The 18,964-nt window shown below is 54.0% G+C and overlaps 1 protein-coding gene and 1 non-coding gene across 2 annotated transcripts in view; both read left to right on the top strand.

Annotated features, from left to right (window-relative positions):
• Positions 1–18,964, top strand: part of LOC105756502 (basic proline-rich protein-like) — a 25,353-nt gene that overhangs the window by 3,731 nt on the left and 2,658 nt on the right. The window contains exons 3-8 of the mRNA XM_012556729.1: positions 13–302; positions 403–792; positions 2,080–2,134; positions 3,160–3,273; positions 4,511–4,656; positions 12,530–12,552. Of these exons, the coding sequence (XP_012412183.1) occupies positions 13–302; positions 403–792; positions 2,080–2,134; positions 3,160–3,273; positions 4,511–4,656; positions 12,530–12,552 (1,018 nt within the window). The remainder of the gene's footprint in view (positions 1–12; positions 303–402; positions 793–2,079; positions 2,135–3,159; positions 3,274–4,510; positions 4,657–12,529; positions 12,553–18,964) is intronic.
• LOC111821311 (U6 spliceosomal RNA) lies at positions 6,153–6,258 on the top strand. Its single transcript, XR_002824759.1, has one exon. It is a non-coding gene; the product is annotated as a U6 spliceosomal RNA (small nuclear RNA).

The raw sequence follows: 18,964 nt of genomic DNA, 5'->3' as shown, positions 1-18,964 counted from the left end.
CGGGCGGGGCAGGCAGCCGGACGGGCGGGCGGCGGGGGCCGGGCTCCGGGATCCGCTACGCCGCTCGCGGTTCCCCCACAAACTCCCCGAGAGCGGAGCCTCCACCGCCCTCCTTCCTGCTTCCTCGTCCGCAGCCAATCAGCGGCGCCCCCCTCGGCCAGCTCCGCCAATCAGCCGCCCCGCCCTGCGCTAGCCCCGCCAGCCAATCCGGCCCTCGGCTCCCCCTCCCAGTCTCCGACCAATCAGAACCGTGGATCGGTCGTCCCAACGCAGGGGGCAGCACGAGGCGGCCGGGGGAGGCGGTGCGGGGAGTGGCGGGGCTTGGGGGGAGGGGTATGGTGCCAAGGGTGGTGGGGGACTGATTTCCTTGGCCGGTTTCTTGGATTTTCTTTTCGTCTCCAGGGCCTGAGCCCGTATCCCATGGTGACCCGACCCTGGAGCCCCAATCCCCCAGCTGCTACCCCCCCCCGAGAAATCTTATATCGCCCCCGCCCTGACCGTCACCCTTCTACATCCCTCTTCGCCTTTACCCTCCTCCCCAACACTCACCGGAGAAAACTGCGGGCCGAGGAACACCCCCACCCTCACCAGCGGCTTCTGCCCCCAGGGCAAAGCTTCGGGAACACCAGCCGAAAATCAAGCGTGGACAACCCCCTTTTCCTGCAAAAAGGGCCCCAGACTCCAGCGAAAGGGCCCCGACTGCCGAGAAGCCCCTCCCGCCCTTGCCTCATCTTTCCGACTTCCCTGCCTGCCACGTCTCCTTTCCTTTCAAGCAAGGTCGGTCCTGGCTCGGTAACCCCTCACCCGCATCTCTTTTTCCTTTCTCCCCTTCACCTACCACCCCTCACCCCAGCTCCTACTTCACTCTTCTCAGAAGCAGTCTGGCACCCTCATCCATTTCCAGCTGACAGCAGAGCCTGGTCTGTGAGTCCTTGACACCCACACACCCTCTTCCACCACCGCGGGGATCATCAGAGCTCTCCGGGGGAAGGGGGAGGGGGCGGGCAGCCCGACAGCCTCGGCTGGACTCCCTCCTCGCGTCCTCAAGCCAGGATGGGACCAAGTGTAGACACTTACCTGGCTTTCCCCTCGTCATCGAATGCAGTGGCTCCGTCTCTCACACCCACAGACGTGCCTTTCCAAGCCCGAGCACGTTCGCGGGGTCAGCGGGGTGGGTGGGCACGGCAGGCTGAGGTCACACGGGCGGAGTGGGGGGCGGGAGAGTCCCTGTGAGGTGCGGGAAAGGGCTATGCCTTGGGCACCTCTGAAGCGCCAGCGCCCGCATAGGGCTTCACTTAAACAAGCACTAGATGTGCACTTAGTAGGTTCTTGAGAAATGCTGAGTCCGCCCCTGAACAAAGCCTCATTCCCAATTCAGGCGGGGGAGGGGAGCTTTGGGAGGTAAAAGGAGCAGCAGCAGAAAGGGTAGTGTCAAGTCACCGGAGCGCTGAGAGCAGCCCAGGGAGGGGCTGGGCCCAGGAGTGCCTTGGGCAGAGAGAAAACGCCCCAGAGTGCTGAGCCCTCCTAGACGGGCAGAAGGCACCCAGCCTTGGAGTGTGGCTGAGGGGTCCCTCCTGAGGGTCTCCTGGGCTACCCCCAGTGCCCAGCCTTTCTTCCTAGAACTTGGGACTCAAGCACTCACCCAGGCAGCCCTGAAGGGAATCAGAGCTGCTGGCCACTATGGCTGGGAATTAAACCCAAAAAACTGTTCCCCATCTGCCTCCAAAGCTGTCAAGGGGACCACAGTGAAAGGAAGGGTCTGCCTAGCAGGAGGACTGTGTGACTGGAAGCTAAAAGCTATGACCAAGACCTTGACACAGACAATTATCAAAGGGCTAGGTTCCTAGGGCAAGTGCTCCTAACTTTTCTCACCTCCCACCCTTAGGGAAAGCAAAATCCCCAAACCTATCAAAGTAGGACACAAAATGGTTTTTCCCTTCCCTGAACCTCCTAGGACAAAGATTCCTAGCAGCTGCCCCCACACCAGGGAGCGCTACCCACCCGCCACCTCACAAAAACCCCCTGTCCCTTCCCAGGCTGTCCCATTAGCTGATTAGCCCCCAGGTACCCTCCCCCCAGGCCCCATCGGAGGTGGGAGGAGGGGATAACCGCGGTAACGCCACCATCCTGCCAGGTTGGCAGGAGAGGGGACAGGGTTCCTGTCAGCAGCCCAGACTATGCTGACCTTGGCAGCTGCTTCATGCCTGCTAACAGGCAGGGACTGAGGCCGACAGGGTCAGAAGAGACATGTACCTGGCCATAGGGAAGGACACCCAAGCAGCAGGAAGCCCACGCTCAGCCCAGGAAGTGGTGGCAGGGCAAGGTTGGAGGACTGGACTTTTCCCAGGCATCCAGGGGTGAAGATCTCCTGGAGGGGAGGGAGAGGCCATGGGAGCCCACTCCAGGCTGCGCAGCCTGCCTCCAGGGCTGTCTCCTTTGCCCCTGGAGGCCCTGACTGAGCGGGCTATGGTTTGGAGCCACAAGCTGGCTAGAGGCACTTGGTGTTCCTCCTGTGCTAGCCCACTGACCTGCTCCTGACCAGCGCCCTGTCCCTCCCTCCTGTCCCCAATGCTGCTCGTTAAAGCTGGTCAACAAGCCAGCAGAGAGGAGGCCAAGGGCTGCACGGACTGCCTGTCCTGCAAAGAGACCTTTCAGCCTCTCCTTCACCCCAGTTCTAGGGACCTCTGGGACTTGGCTGCCTTCCTTCCCTGTCCAGAGCCCTTCCACACCTAGAAAGGACTCCACCTCTTCCTCCTTCCTTCAGCTCCTCCGACCTTTCCTGAGCGAGTGCTGCCCCCACCCCATCCCACCCCACCCCACCAGGGCAGCTATGCCCACACCAGGCCCGTCACCTTTCCTCACCCTGGCACGCCCAGCAGCCCAGAGCTCCCCCGTGGAAAAGGGTTTGGTGCTAGGTCTGGAGAGAGAAATGGATCCAGCAGATTGCCAGGGCCACCCCCTCCCTGCGCCGGGCCAGGGGCTCCTTCTACCCAGGCACCTCCAGACCCATCAGGAAGGGTTAACTGCCTCCAAGCAGGAGAGATGAGAGAAGGAGTTGCAGAGAGGAAAACATCCAGAGAGAACACGATGCACACCCCTCCCCCACCACGTACAACCAGACTGACAGCCGGGACAGACTGGCTGCTCCGTCATCTCCAGTCCAGCCGCCAGGCACCTCCCCCTGCCGCCCGCCGCAGTCCCTGCAGACCGCCTGCCCTCAGATCCAGCCACCTGGCACCCGGGCAGGGCACCCCAGCAGGCAGCGCAACCCCTGTAGTGGCAGTGACTACTTTCCCCTTCCTCCGTTCCACACCCAGGTCTCCACACCTTTCCTGGGAGTGGGGCAGTGCCCTTCTCTGCAAGGGTGCCGGAATTCTAGGTCCCGGGGAACAGTTACTGAACCACCTGGCCCCTCAGCCACGCTGCATAAACTGAAGGGCACAGCTCTCTGGGGGAGGGACACCAGGACACCAATTACATGTGGCTGCAGAACTCGCCCCTCCCCCATCATAGGAAGCCCCCAGGGGTAGGGGAATAGAGAGCTGGACTTTTATAGTCCTTTTGCTCTGACCCACTCCCTCTTAAAGGGATCAGAACCCCCCCTTCCTTAAAGGGATCTCCAGAAATTATTTGCCCCCAGGCATATCCAAGTGTGGAAGGTTGTTTGGTCATTACCTGCTGCGGCCCCTTTCCCTAGAGGCAAAAGTGCTCCCCCGGTGACTCTGAGCTAGCGGGGCACAGCCCCCTTCTACCACCAAGGAGCCAGCTGTTGAGTGTCCCGCAAAGAGCTGGACTTCTGCCCCCTCTGACTGCCAAAGGGTGCGACCCGCTGCTACAGTCTGGGAGGGAGGTCAAGGTGAAGGGGGGCCTGGGTGGGACCCAGTCTAGGCACACAGAGGAACGGGGAGGGGTGTGTGTGTGACATGTGCTCAGACTTTGGGGAACACATGTCCACTGCACCGTGTCCAAACCCCCCATCTGTCTAGCGCTAGCCTCCAGATTGCTGGCCAGGGGAGGTCTTTGCAGGCTGCCTCTCCCTGCAAAAGCTGCTCCCGCATTCCCCTTCTCTTCCTTCCAACGCTGAATTCCTACCCTCTTTGGGGCCCCAGGCCTTCCCCTTGGGGTGCACTCTCTGTCCCTCACCCAAGTTGCCTCCACCGCAGTCCCCACAGCTGCAGACTACAGAAGCCCCACTTCAGGCTCTCTCCCACCTTAGTCTGAGAGTCCCTGGTGGCCCTTCTCACATGCCCAGCCCTACCCCCTCCCCCGTCAAGGGGGTGGGGGATGGGCACACCTCGTCTCCGGGAGCCCAGCGCTCCGAGCTGCATCCTCGCCCTCCTGCTTACTTGGCACCTAGTCTCACCCTGCCCTGGGGACTGCAGGGTGCGAGAAAGGGTGGGTGTAAATTGGGGGAGGGGCTTCAAGGGCCACTCCGGCCTGAGAAAGGGACAGAGTGAAGGCGGGCACTCACGGAAGCCACCCCCTTCTGCCCTTCCTCCCTTCATCTTAGGCGGGTCGTGCCGGCCGGGGGAGGGCTTCCCTGGCGCTTGGGAGCCCGCTAAGGCCCCCACCCCTGCCACTCCCTGGAGGACAGGCTCCCCCAAGGGTTGGAGCTCCGAGCCCTCCCCCCAGCAGCTGCGGCAGCCTCCGGCTGAGGTCAGGCTCCACCTCCTTTCTCCGGAGGGAGAGCGCGGAGGGTTGTTTGTTGTTGGGGTGTGAGAGGGAGAAGGTTCGAGATCACCTGGCCCGGTGGGCGCGGGCAACGGGCCGGGTGGCCTGGGCTCCGCGGGAGCCCGCTGCAGAGGGCGAAGTACAAACTTCCCCGCACTCCCACCCCCACCCCCGCTGGTTCTAAAAAAGCCCCATCCGCTGCTCTAGTTCTGCCATCCAGCTCCCCCTCGCCCGCGACCCCGCCCAGCCGTCCCTCCCTTCAGGAGTGGCCAGGATGCCCTAGGCAAGGGGCTCGCCCTACAGTTCCCAAGATGGACAAGGTTGCTTTCCTGCTCTCAAGAAGCTTCCAGTCAGGGGTTGAGGTGGAGTGAGGGCGGAGGGACAAGCAGACAGGAAAACACTGTGATAACTTGGTGACAACAACATATAATGGCTGCTGAGGCAGCAAGGGGAAGAGTGACGAGCTCGGCCCCAGAGGTGGGGCTGGGGTGGGGTGCGGGAGCCGAGAAGGGGCGAAGCACGAGGACAGACTGTAAGGAGGAGCAGGCTTTTCCCCGCCCCAGCCCGCACCGCTAGGGGAAGAGGTGAGGACGCCCCAGGCTAGAGGGCCCGGCTTTAGCAAAGGCTCAGAGCTGTGAAATAGTCGGGATGAGGCGGGGAGGTGAAGCTCGAGAGGTGGCTGGGGCCACCCAGGCTTTGTCAGCCCTGCCAGTGGAAGATTTTAAGGGAATGAAGATCCTGGGCAGATTTGTGTCTCACACAGATTCCTCCGGAACCTGGAGGGCGAGCTGGGGGAGCAGCAGGGTTTCCTCACAGCACCCGCTTCCCCCAAGGAATGTTTAACCGTGGATCTCTGCTCCCTCCCAGGTGAGGACTGGGTGAAGAGAGTCCATCCTGGGGGGAAGAGCTACTCCCAACCCCTGTGGTTCCTGCCCACAGCTAAGCAGAGGTTCGACCTTGCCTCCCTAGGGAAGGGATGGGGAGAGCCCGACGCTTCCACCCCCTCCCCCGCCCGTAAAATGGGCAGTCCTGCCCCTTCTCCAGAATCGATGCCATTTCCTGAAGCAGCGACAAGAAAAATGTCGGCAAACATGTGGACCAGCTTCACCCTCCAGGTGCTCCTTCCCCACCCTACTTGGGAATCGGAACAAGAACTCCAGGCAGTGGACCCGCTGATAAAAATCGCTTAGAGACACAGGCAAGCATCCTAGGGCCCTCACTGGGGCCCCCAGGGTCAGCATCAGGCTGAGCATGTGACCTTCAGGAGTTAGTTTCATCCTCATCCCAATCCCAGGAGCCATGGTGGCATAGTAGTTAAGAGCTCAGCTGCTAACCAAAAGGTCTGCAGCTGCTCCTCGGAAACCCTATGGGGCAGTTCTACCCGCTGTGAGTCGGAATCAGCTCAAGGGCAATGAGTTTTCCAATCCCAGGAGGCAGGCATAATTACTGCAGCCATTTCACAGATTAGGAAATTGAGGCTTATGCCCCCTTGGCAGCACATGTACTGAAATTGGAACAATGTAGAGAAGATTAGCATGACCCCTGCGCAAGGGTGACACGCAAATTCGTGAAAGAAAGCGAGGCTTGGAGCCGCTACATGCCTGTCCCAAGTCACACAACAGGGATTTATACCCCAACCTGCCTAACTCTTAGGTCGGGGCTCTTGAACCCCCACAAACCTAGTTGTCCCATTTGTCCCACTTGCCTTCCCTTCTGACCGCAAGATTGCCAGGTCACAGGGTGTGGGGGTGTCGGTGAAGCCTCCTACTATAGCCCTGCCCCCTGTCAATGAGTCTTTTGCCATGACATTTGGAAGTAAAGCCCTGGCTTTTCTTTGGGGTCTCCAGCATAGGTTGCCCCCATTTGTATTTGCTCCTGCAGCTCACTGGACCCTCTGCCTCTGCCTCCAGAATCCTCATCCTCAAGAGTCTCTAGCCTGACTTTCTGGAAAGTTCTCTGGAAGCTCAGGTGAAGACCTCCCGAAGCCCAGGTCCACCTTGCTCTCTGCTACCCTAACCCCCAGAGGCTCTGCACTGTCTCCTGCTCCCGGCTTCCTGACCATTTGCTGCTTTACCTAGGTCTCTGTAAGAAGATGGTAAGTTCCTGGAGGGCAGCACTGTTGCTTCAACTTCCTCTTGTGGCTTCCTTTGTGTCTAGCACAGCCCTGGACCCAAGGAAGGATGGCATTCTAGGTCCCTCAGACCCTCAGATCCTCAGCCTAGGTCTCTCAGGACACATAGCCCTCCACCTTTCCCTTTCTACAGACCCATTTGGGGTTTTGGCAGCCTTTGGGCAGAATTCATCAGGCAGACATGTTCTGTTTGGTTCTGGCAGAGCTTTGAAGAAAAAAAAATTAAAATGAGGAGCCAATGCTGATAAATTTGGAGATTTGAAATAAAAATCCAGATTTCCAGTTTCTTTTGAAAAAATCAGAAGGTCTAGCTACCCTTGGCTCACAGTTCCATTGGCAACAGTAGGCTGAAGCCAAGTAGCAAATACCATCTTTATGGGGCAGGCCCACTCCCATTTGCCGTAGTCCCCACCTGGCCCACTTTGGACATTTATGAGACCTGTCTGACCCCTGAAGGCTTTCAGGTTTGTGATCCTTGCCCTGCATTGTGGCCACAGAGACACCAAAGAGTTACAATGGCCCAGGCCTTTGGAGCGCCAGCCTGGCATACATCTACTTGGAGAGTCTTGTTGCTTTCTCATGACCCATCTCTTACTGGTACTTTAATCATTCCCCCAGGAGTAGGTGTTCACTGAGTACATTCCATGACCCATGGGCCCAGGCTGGAGATGAACAGGAAAATTAAACATGGTCCAGAGTCTGTGGCCTCCTCCAGATGAGATCCATGACTGCTTCTGAGAACCTGTCATAATGCCTGGCAAATATTGCATACCTGTTAATAATGTTCAGTAAATTGAACAGTAAAGAATTGCTAAATAGTAAATGGATGAATAAATTAATGGAGAGGAGAAGACTGTCCCAAAAACCATGAAATATCTGTAATGATCTAGGTGAGGATCACTTGAGACCTCAGCTTCCTCAGGGGGTCAGCTCCTTCACTGCTGTCAGGACACCTGTCTGCTCGGATATCAAACTGGGGTATGTTAAGTGGGACCCCTCCTCTGAGGAAGTTCTGAGGATGTGGACAGGAATCCTAGTGGTGCACCCACTGTGGGGAGGGACAGGCTTCATGAACCCCAGACCTACAGGCCCCTGAGGCGGTGATGAAATCCGGGTCTAGAATGGACAGTGTCTTGAGAGCCTCCAAAGCCAGGGGTCTTACAGAAGGAACAGGCAGGCACTCAACGTACATTTTCTTTTTTTTTAGTTTTTTTTTTATTGTACTTTAGATGAAGGTTTACAGAACAAATAGTTTCTCATTAAACAGTTAGTACACATACTGTTTTATGACGTTGGTTACCAACCTCACGACATGTCAACCCTCTCCCTTCTTGACCTTCGGTTCCCTATTACCAGCTTTCCTGTCCCCTCCTACCTTCTAGTCCCTGTCCCTGAGCTGTTGTGCCCCATTAGTCTCATTTTGTTTGATGGGGCTGTCTAATCTTTGGCTGAAGGGTGAACCTCGGGAGTGACTTCATTACTGAGCTAAAATGGTGTCCGGGGGCCATACTCTCAGGGTTTCTCCAGTCTCTGTCAGGCCAGCAAGTCCGGTCTTTTTTTGTGAATTAGAATTTTGTTCTACATTTTTCTCCAGCTCTGTCTGGGACCCTCTGTTGTGATCTCTGTCAGAGCAGACAGTGGTGGTAGCCGGGCACCATGTAGTTGTACTGGACTCAGTCTGGTGGAGGCCATGATAGCTGTGGTCCATTAGTCCCTTGGACTAATCTTTTCCTTGTACCTTGTTTTCTTCATTCTCCCATGCTCTCAAAGGGGTGAGATCAGTGGAGTATCTTAGATGGCTGCTTACAGGTTTTTAAGACCCCAGATGCTACTCACCAAGGCAGAATGTAGAACATTTCCTTTATAAACTGTGTTATGCCATTTGAGCTAGATGTTCCCCAAGACCATGGTCCCCACAGCCCTCCACCCAGCAATTCGGTCCCTCAGGGAGTTTGGATGTGTCTGTGGAGCTCCCATGACCTTTCCTTGTACAAGCTGTGCTGGCTTCCCCAGTAATGTGTACTGTCTCACCCGTCACCAAAGTTACCACTTATCTATTGTCTATTTAATATTTCCGCCTCCCACCCCTCCCATCCCTCCTAACCATCAAAGATTGTTTCTTTTTGTGTATAAAGCTTTTCATGAGTTTTTACCGTAGCCGTCTCATACAATATTTGTCCTTTTGTGATTGACTTATCTCAGCATAATGTCCCCAGTTTCATCCATTCAACAGTACATTTTCTTATTTAATCCTCGACATCACTGGAAGGTCAATATTGTTCTCAAATTTACAAACCAATGAGGAAATTGAGGCCCAGAGAGTCTAAGTAGGTGCCCAAGATCTCACGGAGCTAGACACCAGGATCACGATAGAAGGTCCCCGTTAAAAGGGGTGAAAAATGTAGAACCAAATTCAGATTAAAAAACAGAAAAAAAAACAGACTTACCGGTCTGAAAGAGACTGAAGGAACCCCCAAGACTATTGCCCTAAGACAACCTTCTAATTTGAAACTGAAGACACTCACAGAGGCCAGCCACCTTTCAGCCAAATAATAGACGGGGCTATAAAATAAACAATAACACCCGTGAAGAATGTGCTCCTTAGAACAATCAACTATAGCAGACCAAAAGGACAACATTTGCCCAAAGCCAAGGAGAGAAGGCAAGGGGGGACCAGGGAAGCGGGACTGATGGAAACGGGGAACCCAGGGAGGAAATGGGGAGAGTGCCGACACGTTGTGGGGAGTGCAACCAACGTCACAGAACAATTAGTGTGAGAATCATTGATTGGAAAACTAATTGTTTATGTAAACTTTCATCTCAAACCAAAACCAAAGCTGCTACCGTCGAGTCGATTCCGATTCATAGCGACCCTGTAGGACAGAGTAGAGCTGCCCCATAAAGTTTCCAAGGAGCGCCTGGTGGATTTGAACTGCTGACCTTTTGGTTAACAGCTGTAGCGCTTAACCACTACCCCACCAGGGTTTCCCAACTTTCACCTAAAGCACAATAAAATGTTTAACACAAAAAAAAAACACAGTGACACAAGCTACACACACACCCCACAGCTAGAAAGCAGCAGAGCTTGGCAGAGCTCCAAAACCTTTACTTTGTATTTTAATATGACATTTAGCATAAAGGTTAAGCAGAGGTCTAACCCTCTGTAGGTCTAAAACTTTACTCTTTCTGCATTTCACATAGTATAGTGGTTAAAAGCAGCCCAGGTGGTGCAGTGTTTAAGAGCTTGGCTGCTAACCAAGAGGTCAGCAGTTTGAATCCAGCAGCTGCTCCTTGGAAACCCTATGGGGCAGTTCTACTCTGTCCTCTAGGGTCGCTGTGTGAGTTGGAATCCACTTGATGGCAATGGGTTTGATTTTTTTGGTTAGTGGTGAGGAATATGAGTTCCCGAGCCAGATTCTCCGAGTAGGAGTCCTGCCTCTGTAGCTTCTTAAAACATAGCAAGTACTTACAACAGTGCCTGCCCTGCAGCAAGTGCCCCAAAAGCATTGTTCTTGTTAGTTGCCATCAGTCGGTTCCGACTCATTGCAGCCCCACGTGTGCAGAGTGGAACTACCCCATAGGGGTTTCAAGGCTGTGAACTTTCAGAACCAAGTCGCTAGGCCTGTCTGTCGAGGCGCCTCTGGGTGGGTTCAAACTGCTAACCTTTGGTTAGTAGTCAAGTGCCTAACAATTTGCGCCACCCAGGGACTCCCTCAGAAGTGTTAGCAATTCAGTCTGCCCGTTTCCATACTGGCATCTAGTCCTGCAGTTCCTGTTTGCAGCTCTTGTCCCCCACCTGGAGCCCCGACTGTGGCTCTGTTCTGAACACCCAGCTGCAGCATGGCCCCTCTGGCCTCAGTCAGGCTGGAGGCCTCCCTTTGCCGTGTCTGTGGGAGGCCAGGAGGGGCTGGCGGCCTCTCTCGCAGTGGCTTGCGCAGTCTGTAGTGTTCCACCCCTCCTTCCCAACTCCAGGGCTGTCTCTCTGGCCCCAGCCATCTTCCCCTGCACTTGCAGAGATGATCAGTGGGGCGCCTAATCTCACCCCCTCGCGGTGAGATGGCTCCATGTCCTCCAGGCTTCCAGCCCCAGCCACAGACTTCTCTAGTCTCCCGAAACCAAGAGCAGAGAGAGAGAATCACCTGTGGTCCATTTGCCATTTTCCTTCAGCCTCCCTGAACCCACAGCCAAGCCCTTCCCAGCAGAAACATCCCCGGGAGGTCCCCAGATTACAGTCTGAGCTACAAGTACTCTGCTAACCCAAACCACAGTGCCACTCGCTCCCCACTGTTCAGGCACCAAGGGGACCCAGAAGGTCATGCAGATAGCATTGCTTCTGACCTTGGAAAATTTCCACTCCACCCAGCAGAGCATAGCCCCTCTGAAATGGAAGGACCCAGCAAAAAATATACGACCCAAGCAAGGCTGGGCCGGACAACAAATACCTGTGCGGGTGATGTCAAGACTCCAGCAAGTGCTCTGACAAAAAACATTCCTAATTTGTATTATTTTATTAAAAGCAAATCTTACAAGTGGACTTGTGAAAATCATGCTTGGTTATATAAGTAACAATTCTTTCTTTTTTTGAAGAGAATTATGGGCAAGAAATCAGCATTGTTTCTGTCTGTGGGGGTATATTCTGTAGTAATAGGTAACATTTTTGGAGAGATTCCATGAGCTAGACACTGTGTTAAATCCTTTATACACTCTCTTTTAATCCTCTTTAGTCTTATGCAATAGGTACTATTATTATTCACATTTTATGGATAAGGAAACTGAAGCACAGAGAGGTTAGACAACTTACCCAGAGTCACACAGCTAATAAGTTGCAGAGCTGGAATTCAGATCCCAACCTTGTCACTTTTAATTAGTCCTCCAGCACTCGTTCCTAAAGGAGCTTCCTCAAACAAGTCCCTATTCGTCTGTTTCCCAAGTGTCTGCTAGTAACTCATTTGGATTTTATACATGAAGTTGCTGTGAGCAAAGTTCATCGGACTATTAGATTGGAGGCAAAATGTTGCCAGTGGATTGCCATATTTCTTTACAAAAAAGAATATTCCTTTTGCAAAGCCTCACCAAAAGTACCTGTCCCCTGCCCCCTGCACTCACTTTGACACTGAAATAACAATGTGGGCTTTCAAGAACATCAGATACACTGCCACCAAATTCCGGCTACAGGCAAACCCAGCCCTCTCCCAGTGTTTCAATTTTTGAGAAAAGACACAACCTCCCACCCAGTTTCCAAAGCCAGGAGCTTGCGAGTCATCCTCGGGACCTCCCTCTCCCTGCCCAGCCACCACCCATATCTAATCCATCGTCACAGCCTGTCCTTCATTAACCTCCGAAATGCCTCGCATCTTCACCTCCTCCTCCCCAGCCCAGCCCGAGCCCCAGCGGCCGCCTCCCTGGTTTCCCGCATCCGCTCGGCCCCACCCCACCCCCAGCCTGTTCTCCACGCAGCAGCCAGAGGGATCTTTCCAAAACACAGATCGCATCACATCACTCTCCTGCTGAAAACCTCTCCGTGGCTCCTGCCCGCTCTCAGGATAAAGATCGGAATCTCGAACTGACCACTGAGGTGGCCCCAGGCAGCAGGCTCGCTGATCTCGCCCTCCTGCACATGTGATGTTCCCTCCCTAGATCCAAAGCGGGGCGATTCCTGCCTGAGGCCGTCTCCCCACCAGGCGAGGGTGAGAACCACGTCTGTGTTGGGTCCTTCTGTTTCCGCAGGGCCTGGCAGAGTACCTGCACAGGTAGCTTCTCAGGAACAATTACCAAGTGACAAAGGGATAAATGAATGACGGGCGGAGAAATCAGGCCTGTGCCCGCGCTGCAGTGGCAACACTGTCTGACTGCTTTGCTAGGTGGCCGCAGTGCTGGGCTTAGCTAGAATACCACCTCCTGCAGCCACACTTCATGCCAGGCCCTGCCCCCTGCCCTCAGACCCGCGTCTTCTGGCCTCCTTTGCTGTGTTTTCAGGAACGTTCTTTACCTTGGCCTCCGAGTTCCCAACGTTTGTGAGTTTAGTGATTTGTGTATATTTTTACTATAAAACTCACTGACTTGATTCATCCGACGACTGGAATTACAGTGTTATGGGTTTGACAGGGCAGACTCTGAAATCTGGAGGCAGAAAAGTTATGTTTCTGGCTTCGGCAGTTCAGATGGCTTCCCCCAAGGAGCTAGGCGCTGTGGCCGCAGAACCCTGCCCTTTTAGCTGCTACTAGAAAGATCTGCTTCAGAAAGGTCACAGCCTTGAATACCCTATGGAGCAGTTCTACTTGGCATACATGGGGCCGCCATGAGGTGGAATCGACTCCATGGCCACTGACAACAACAAAGCAAGATCTGAGAATTCAGTTCAAGGCAAAGACTTGGGGTTTCCCCTGCCCGCTACTGCCCTGTGCCCCCGGCTGCCTTGGTGTTTTTGTTCCATCTGATTTTCTTTAGAGAAGATGAGGGGAGGGGTGAGAAGAAAGGTGGTCCCCTCCTGCAGCCCCCCACCCCACCCCTACCCCGTCCCAGAGCAGGCATTCAATCTGTAAGTATTTATTGGGCACCTCCAGTAAGCTAGGAGCAAAGTGCTGAGGGTTGTTGGTTCAAATCCACCCAGTGGCTCTTCAGGAGGAAGACCTGGTGATTTGCTCTTGTAAAGATTACAGCCTAGAAAACCCTTTGGGGCAGTTCTACCCTGTCTCATGAGGTCGCTATGAGTTGAAATCCACTCAACAGCGCCTAACAACACCGAGGTGCCGGGGACACGGTAGCAAACCAGAGAGCTGGGTGTTTGGGTGGGTGATACTCCTGCTGGGTCCCCAAGAATGGGTAACATGAGAATTGACTGGAGTCATTGAAATGATCTGTTTTTATCTCCCCAACCAAAATTGGAAGCTCCTCTGATTTTAAATCCCTGCTACCCCTGGCACATAGTGGCCTCTCAGTAAATGCGGGTTGTCCATAGCTGAGCTGGGGATTGGTGGGTGGAGGGGCAGGTTGGTTAAGTGGGCTGAGGCTGGGTGTGCCAGCTGGGGGGCAAGTAGCCCTGGATGAGGATGCTGGACAAGCAAGTGTGTTCCTGACAGAAGGACTGGTTTGGTGGGTCACAAGGAAGTCCTCGCAGGCTCATTAGGGGCCAAGAGATGAAGTTTAGATGAGGTTAGCTCTGAGGCAGCTGCAGATGTCTGAGGCAGGGCAAGAAGAAGACTAACAGCCTGTCCTACGGAGAGATCATCTTGTCACCTGTTGGCGACAGGCTCCACGCTCTGAGGCTCCAGCTCCACCCCCAAGCCTCTCTCCAGGGCTCACAGGAGTCTCCACCCCCTTGGAGGTGTGGGTGGGGAGAGCAGAAGGACTCAGCTTGAAGGTCTCTGATAGGCCTCTGGGTCAGTAACTGGGGCGTGTGTGTGTGTGTGTGTGTGTGTGTGTGTGTGTGTGTGTGTGTCTGTCTGTCTGTCTGTCTGTCTGTCTGTCTGTCTGTCTGTCTGTCTGTGTGTGGGGGGGGGTGAGCAGACCCTGGTGGTGGGGTGCCCAATGTGGAGCCAGCGGCCTCCCTGGGGAGTGAGGGCACCCAGGGGGAGACAGAAATCCCAGAGGACTGCCTGTTTCCCATCCCCACCCCCTTCTCTGGCTTTGAGGGACCACGAGGTGAACTCTGCCCAGGACACCTGGAAGAAGGGGCAGAGAGGGAGATGCTGAGAGGGCCTGGCACCAGCAGAGCTCGGTCTGCATATCTGGGTGGTGATTCTTTAGCTTGAGCTGTAGCCCACTCTGGGCGTTGGGAGCAGCCTCGGCATTGGGGAGCAGATCGCAGCTCTGCTAGGCAGCTGCAGTCATATAAAACATACGTCCAGCCTTAATTAGCAACCTCGCAACGGCCCTGACCCCCACCCTTGCTCCCTTGGCCAGCCGTGGGAGTCTGGGGAGAAAGGAGGGACTCGGCAGGCTGCAGGCTGATTATGGAGGACATGGAGTCTTCCTTTCTTACAGTGTCTCATTTCAGATTCCCCCTTCCCCCTGGCCCTGATCCCCTATTCACAAGCCTAATAGGTCTTACAGTGAATTTAATTAAAAAATTTTACTTCAACAATCAACATTTCCCAAGGCCTGCTATATACCGGACCCCGCCCTAGCCTGGGAGCATCGGACAGGGCTCAAGTGTGGACTAAAAGACTTTTCTACTCCATTTCCATAAATAAAAAAGCGTCTGGGTGGCCCAAACAGTTTGCACTCAACTACTAACCCAAAAGGTTGGTGGTTCGAACTCACCCAGCAGTGCTGTGGAAGAAAGGCCTGGCAATCTGCTTCCTGTAAAGATTATAGCCAGGAAAACGTTATGGAGCTCAGTTCTACTCTGTAACACATGGGGTTACCACGAGTCTAATTACATCAATGGCAATGAGTTTGGGTTTTTTTCCCCCATAAATAGAACAAGCTTTGGGGTGGGGACTCCCAGGTTGTCCTGAAAACACATCACTGGCAGAGGAGACCAGCTCGTGGTAGCCCGGGCGGACACGCAAGGTGGACTCTTGAGGCAGGCGGGGAGGGTGGCCCCTGGTGCCGGGCTTATCTCCCGTGGCAGCTGTTGGCTCACACTCCCTGCCTCTGCTCCTGCAGCGTGGCAACCAGCCTGCCTTTTGGTGTGTGGGAGGTGTGTGAGTCCGTGTGCCCCCAACACCACCATGTTTGCCTCTAGATGAGCACAAGGACACAGGTGCGCTTGTATGCAGCTGGAGGTGTGTCTGTCTCTCTGGGAGCCAGCATAGCCCTGGTCTTCTCTTCTTCCTTCCCACCCTCTACTGCCAGCAACGGTAGCCCCCCCGCACTGCCGCCAACCACCCACTGTTCACCTCTGAGGATGAGAGACATTGCCTGTGCCGTTCGCTGGGCCTGGAGGGTCTTTCCTGTCTTCGAGAAAATTCCCACTCACCTGTCAAGCCCTTACCCTTCCATCTCTCCCAGGGCAAAGCTGTGTTGGGCTGCCCAGCACAGAAAGCAGAACCTAAGTGTCCCTCTCTGGGGCTGCTCTGTGCTAACTCAGCACTGTTTCCCCAGCCCGGGGCTTGGCTCTTGGTAGCTTCTCTGTAAAGGTTTGTTGAACATGTGGTTTATGGGGCTGGGCAGGGAAATAGTGACACCCACTCTTTTGCCATCTGACTTCTCCCTCTTGCTGAAAATAAGCTCCTGGGTGTGGCCCTGTGGCTGGCATGCCACCTCTGCCTGGGTCACCTCTAGGGCATCATTCTAAAAAATATAGAAGTACAAGTTTGGCAAACAGTTTGGAGTTACCTAGTAAAGTTGATAGTGGGCATACCCTACAGCACAGAAATTCCATTTGGGGAATGTACCTGGAGAAACTTGTACACGGGCGCCAGAGACACGTAGGGGAAGGTTTCAGGGTAGCCCCCAACTGGAAGCAGCCCAAACATCCATCAACAGTAGAATGGATAATTAAACTGTGGTATTTTCATACAATGGGATACTATGCAAGAAAAACAAGGAACAAATTACAGCTCTACTCATGAACATGAATGAATCTTTAAAGACTATATAATGATGAGCAAAAGAAACGAGACAGAAGAATATGTGTAGTATGATTCCAAATATAGAAAGTTTCAAAATAGGTAACCCAGGCAGTATTGTTTAGGGATACCTACAGAGGTACCCAAGAAGTCGATTCCGACTCATAGCGACCCTATAGGACAGAGTAGAACCGCCCCATAGGGTTTCCAAAGCTTTATGGAAGCAGACTGCCACATCTTTCTTCCGCAACACAACTGGTGGGTTTGAACCACTGACCTTTTGGTTAGCACCTGAGCGTAACCACTGTGCTACCAGGGCTCCTTACATACAGAGCTAGGAAACCATAAAGAAAAGTAAGAGAGGGTTACCACAGATTTGGGATGGTGTTTCCTCCAGGGAAATGTGTCAGGCAGGGGCACACAGGCTTCTAAGGTACTTGAAATGTTCTCTTGATTAGGGTGCTGGGTACACAGGATTTAGTTTTATTATTATTCTTTACAACGTCTCTATGCACGTTACACACTCTTACGTATATACCATACATTTTACACAAGAAAAAAAGAAGGATGGGGTGTGTCCTGACTCTGCCCCCTGTCTCCATCCCATCCCCCACTCCGGTCCTCAGCCAGCGGAGGCGGTCCAGGGCTCCTCATTACATCTTCTTTCTTCCGTTTCTGAGTGGGTCCCAGAAGGGATGTGGGGGGTGAGGGCCTCCCCTCTGCAGCTGGGCTGGCTACTCTAGGGCGGAGGGGCCCAGGAAGGCCCAGGGGAGGCAGGGCCTGGCAGGGCTGACTGGCCCCGCTGTTTCTGCCAATGCTGGGGATTAGGCCAGGGCTCTGGCCCACCTGTCGCTTCACTCATTCAGCATGAACAGAGCTGTGCGCGCTTACTGTCAGCACCGGGTGCTGTCGGGAAGGCTCAGATAAGTGAGAAATGGTCTTTGACCTCAAAGATCTTACACTCATAGGTGACCACGACACACCAGCAACCATGACACCACAAAATGTGAGCTAAGTGTCACGTGAGCACCCCCACTCACTCACTCAAACATTTGTCGAGCACCTACTGTATGCCAGGAACTATGCCAGGTGACCAATATATATGACAGACAAGTTGCAGCCCTGACCCTCAAAACGTCCATAGCCTACGAGATAAATACAACAGTGTGGCAAGCACATTGATGCAGATGTGCCAGGGAGAAGGAGGAAGGAAGGCGTCTCCCCCAGGATGGGACGGGGCAGAAGATGAGGGAACGACTGGGGAGGGGAGGTCTTCCTGAAAGGCAGTCTCTGCACTGAGGCTTTAGGGATCAGGCGGCAAGAGGAAGGTGAAGGGCTAGAAGAGTATTCTGACAGAGGGCCCAGCTGGGGCAAGGATGCAGGGGTGAGAAGGAGCACAGCGAGGACGTGGGAGCACGGTACTCAACAGAGGGCCCAGCTGGGGCAAGGGCGCAGGGCTGAGAAGGAGCACAGCGAGGACGTGGGAGCACGGTACTCAACAGAGGGCCCAGCTGGGGCAAGGGCACAGGGGTGAGAAGGAGCACAGTGAGGACGTGGGAGCACAGTTCTCAACAGAGGGCCCAGCTGGGGCAAGGGCGCAGGGCTGAGAAGGAGCACAGCGAGGACGTGGGAGCACCGTACTCAACAGGCGGGGTGGGAGATGAAGCGGCGAGCAGAGCAGCAGGAGGGACGGCCACAGCAAGTCAGAGAGTCAGATTTGCCTTGCACAACCTTAGATCTTAGAGGTGTCAGGGAGCCACTGAAGGTCTTAGGAGCTTAACAGTTCACTCTATCAGCAGAAAGCTTGAGAGCCGTGGACTGAAAGAAAGCAGGGAAGTCAGGAGGTTGTTGTGGACCCAAGCAACACGTAGGAGACAGCCTCCGTGTCCGAGAGCGTGTGTACGTGTGTGTGTATGCGTGTTTTGAAAGAGGCCAGATCAAGAACTGCTCCCTGCTGGGGTGACTAGGTGGGGCACAGAGGAGCCGCACTCACCCTGCTCTCATGCTTGGCCGCCCCTGGGCACTGGGGACAGTAAGCAGTGGCACGGAGCAGAGGCAGCCAACCACAGGGACCAGCGCTGGCCAGAGGAAGTGAGAAAAACATGGGCACACACCCAGCTTCTCATAAATCCAATGGATGCACTTTAAAGAACCATCCTGAGAAGTGTCTACACTCAAATCATCAAATAAGCGTATCATTTGGAGATATGGAGTCAATTACAGAAAGAAATGGCTTAAAGATTCTAAAGTAATTTTGTCCTAGGAGTGGGAATGGGGGATGTGGAGAGGCAGGGAAGATTTTTTGTTGTTGGTGGTGGTTTTTTTTTTCTTTTTATTGTACTTCAGGTGAAGGCTTACAGAACAAACAGTTTCTCATGAAACAGTAGTACACATATTGTTTTATGACATTGGCTAACAACCCCACAACATGTCAACCCTCTTCCTTCTATATGTTTTTTTTTTTTTTTTTGGTGAAACTATACATAGCCAAAGATACACCATTTCAAAAATTTCTACATGCAGAGTTCAGCGACATCAACTACCCTGTTCCAATTGTGCTGCTATTCTCACTTTAGATGAAGGCTTACAGAACAAAATAGTTTCTCATTTAACAGTTAGTACACATGTTGCCCTATGACAATGGTTA

Source organism: Trichechus manatus, unplaced genomic scaffold (genome assembly GCF_000243295.1).
Source record: "Trichechus manatus latirostris isolate Lorelei unplaced genomic scaffold, TriManLat1.0 scaffold00076, whole genome shotgun sequence".
In the NCBI taxonomy this organism is placed as follows: domain Eukaryota; kingdom Metazoa; phylum Chordata; class Mammalia; order Sirenia; family Trichechidae; genus Trichechus; species Trichechus manatus.
This window is presented reverse-complemented; position numbering and strand designations above follow the sequence as displayed.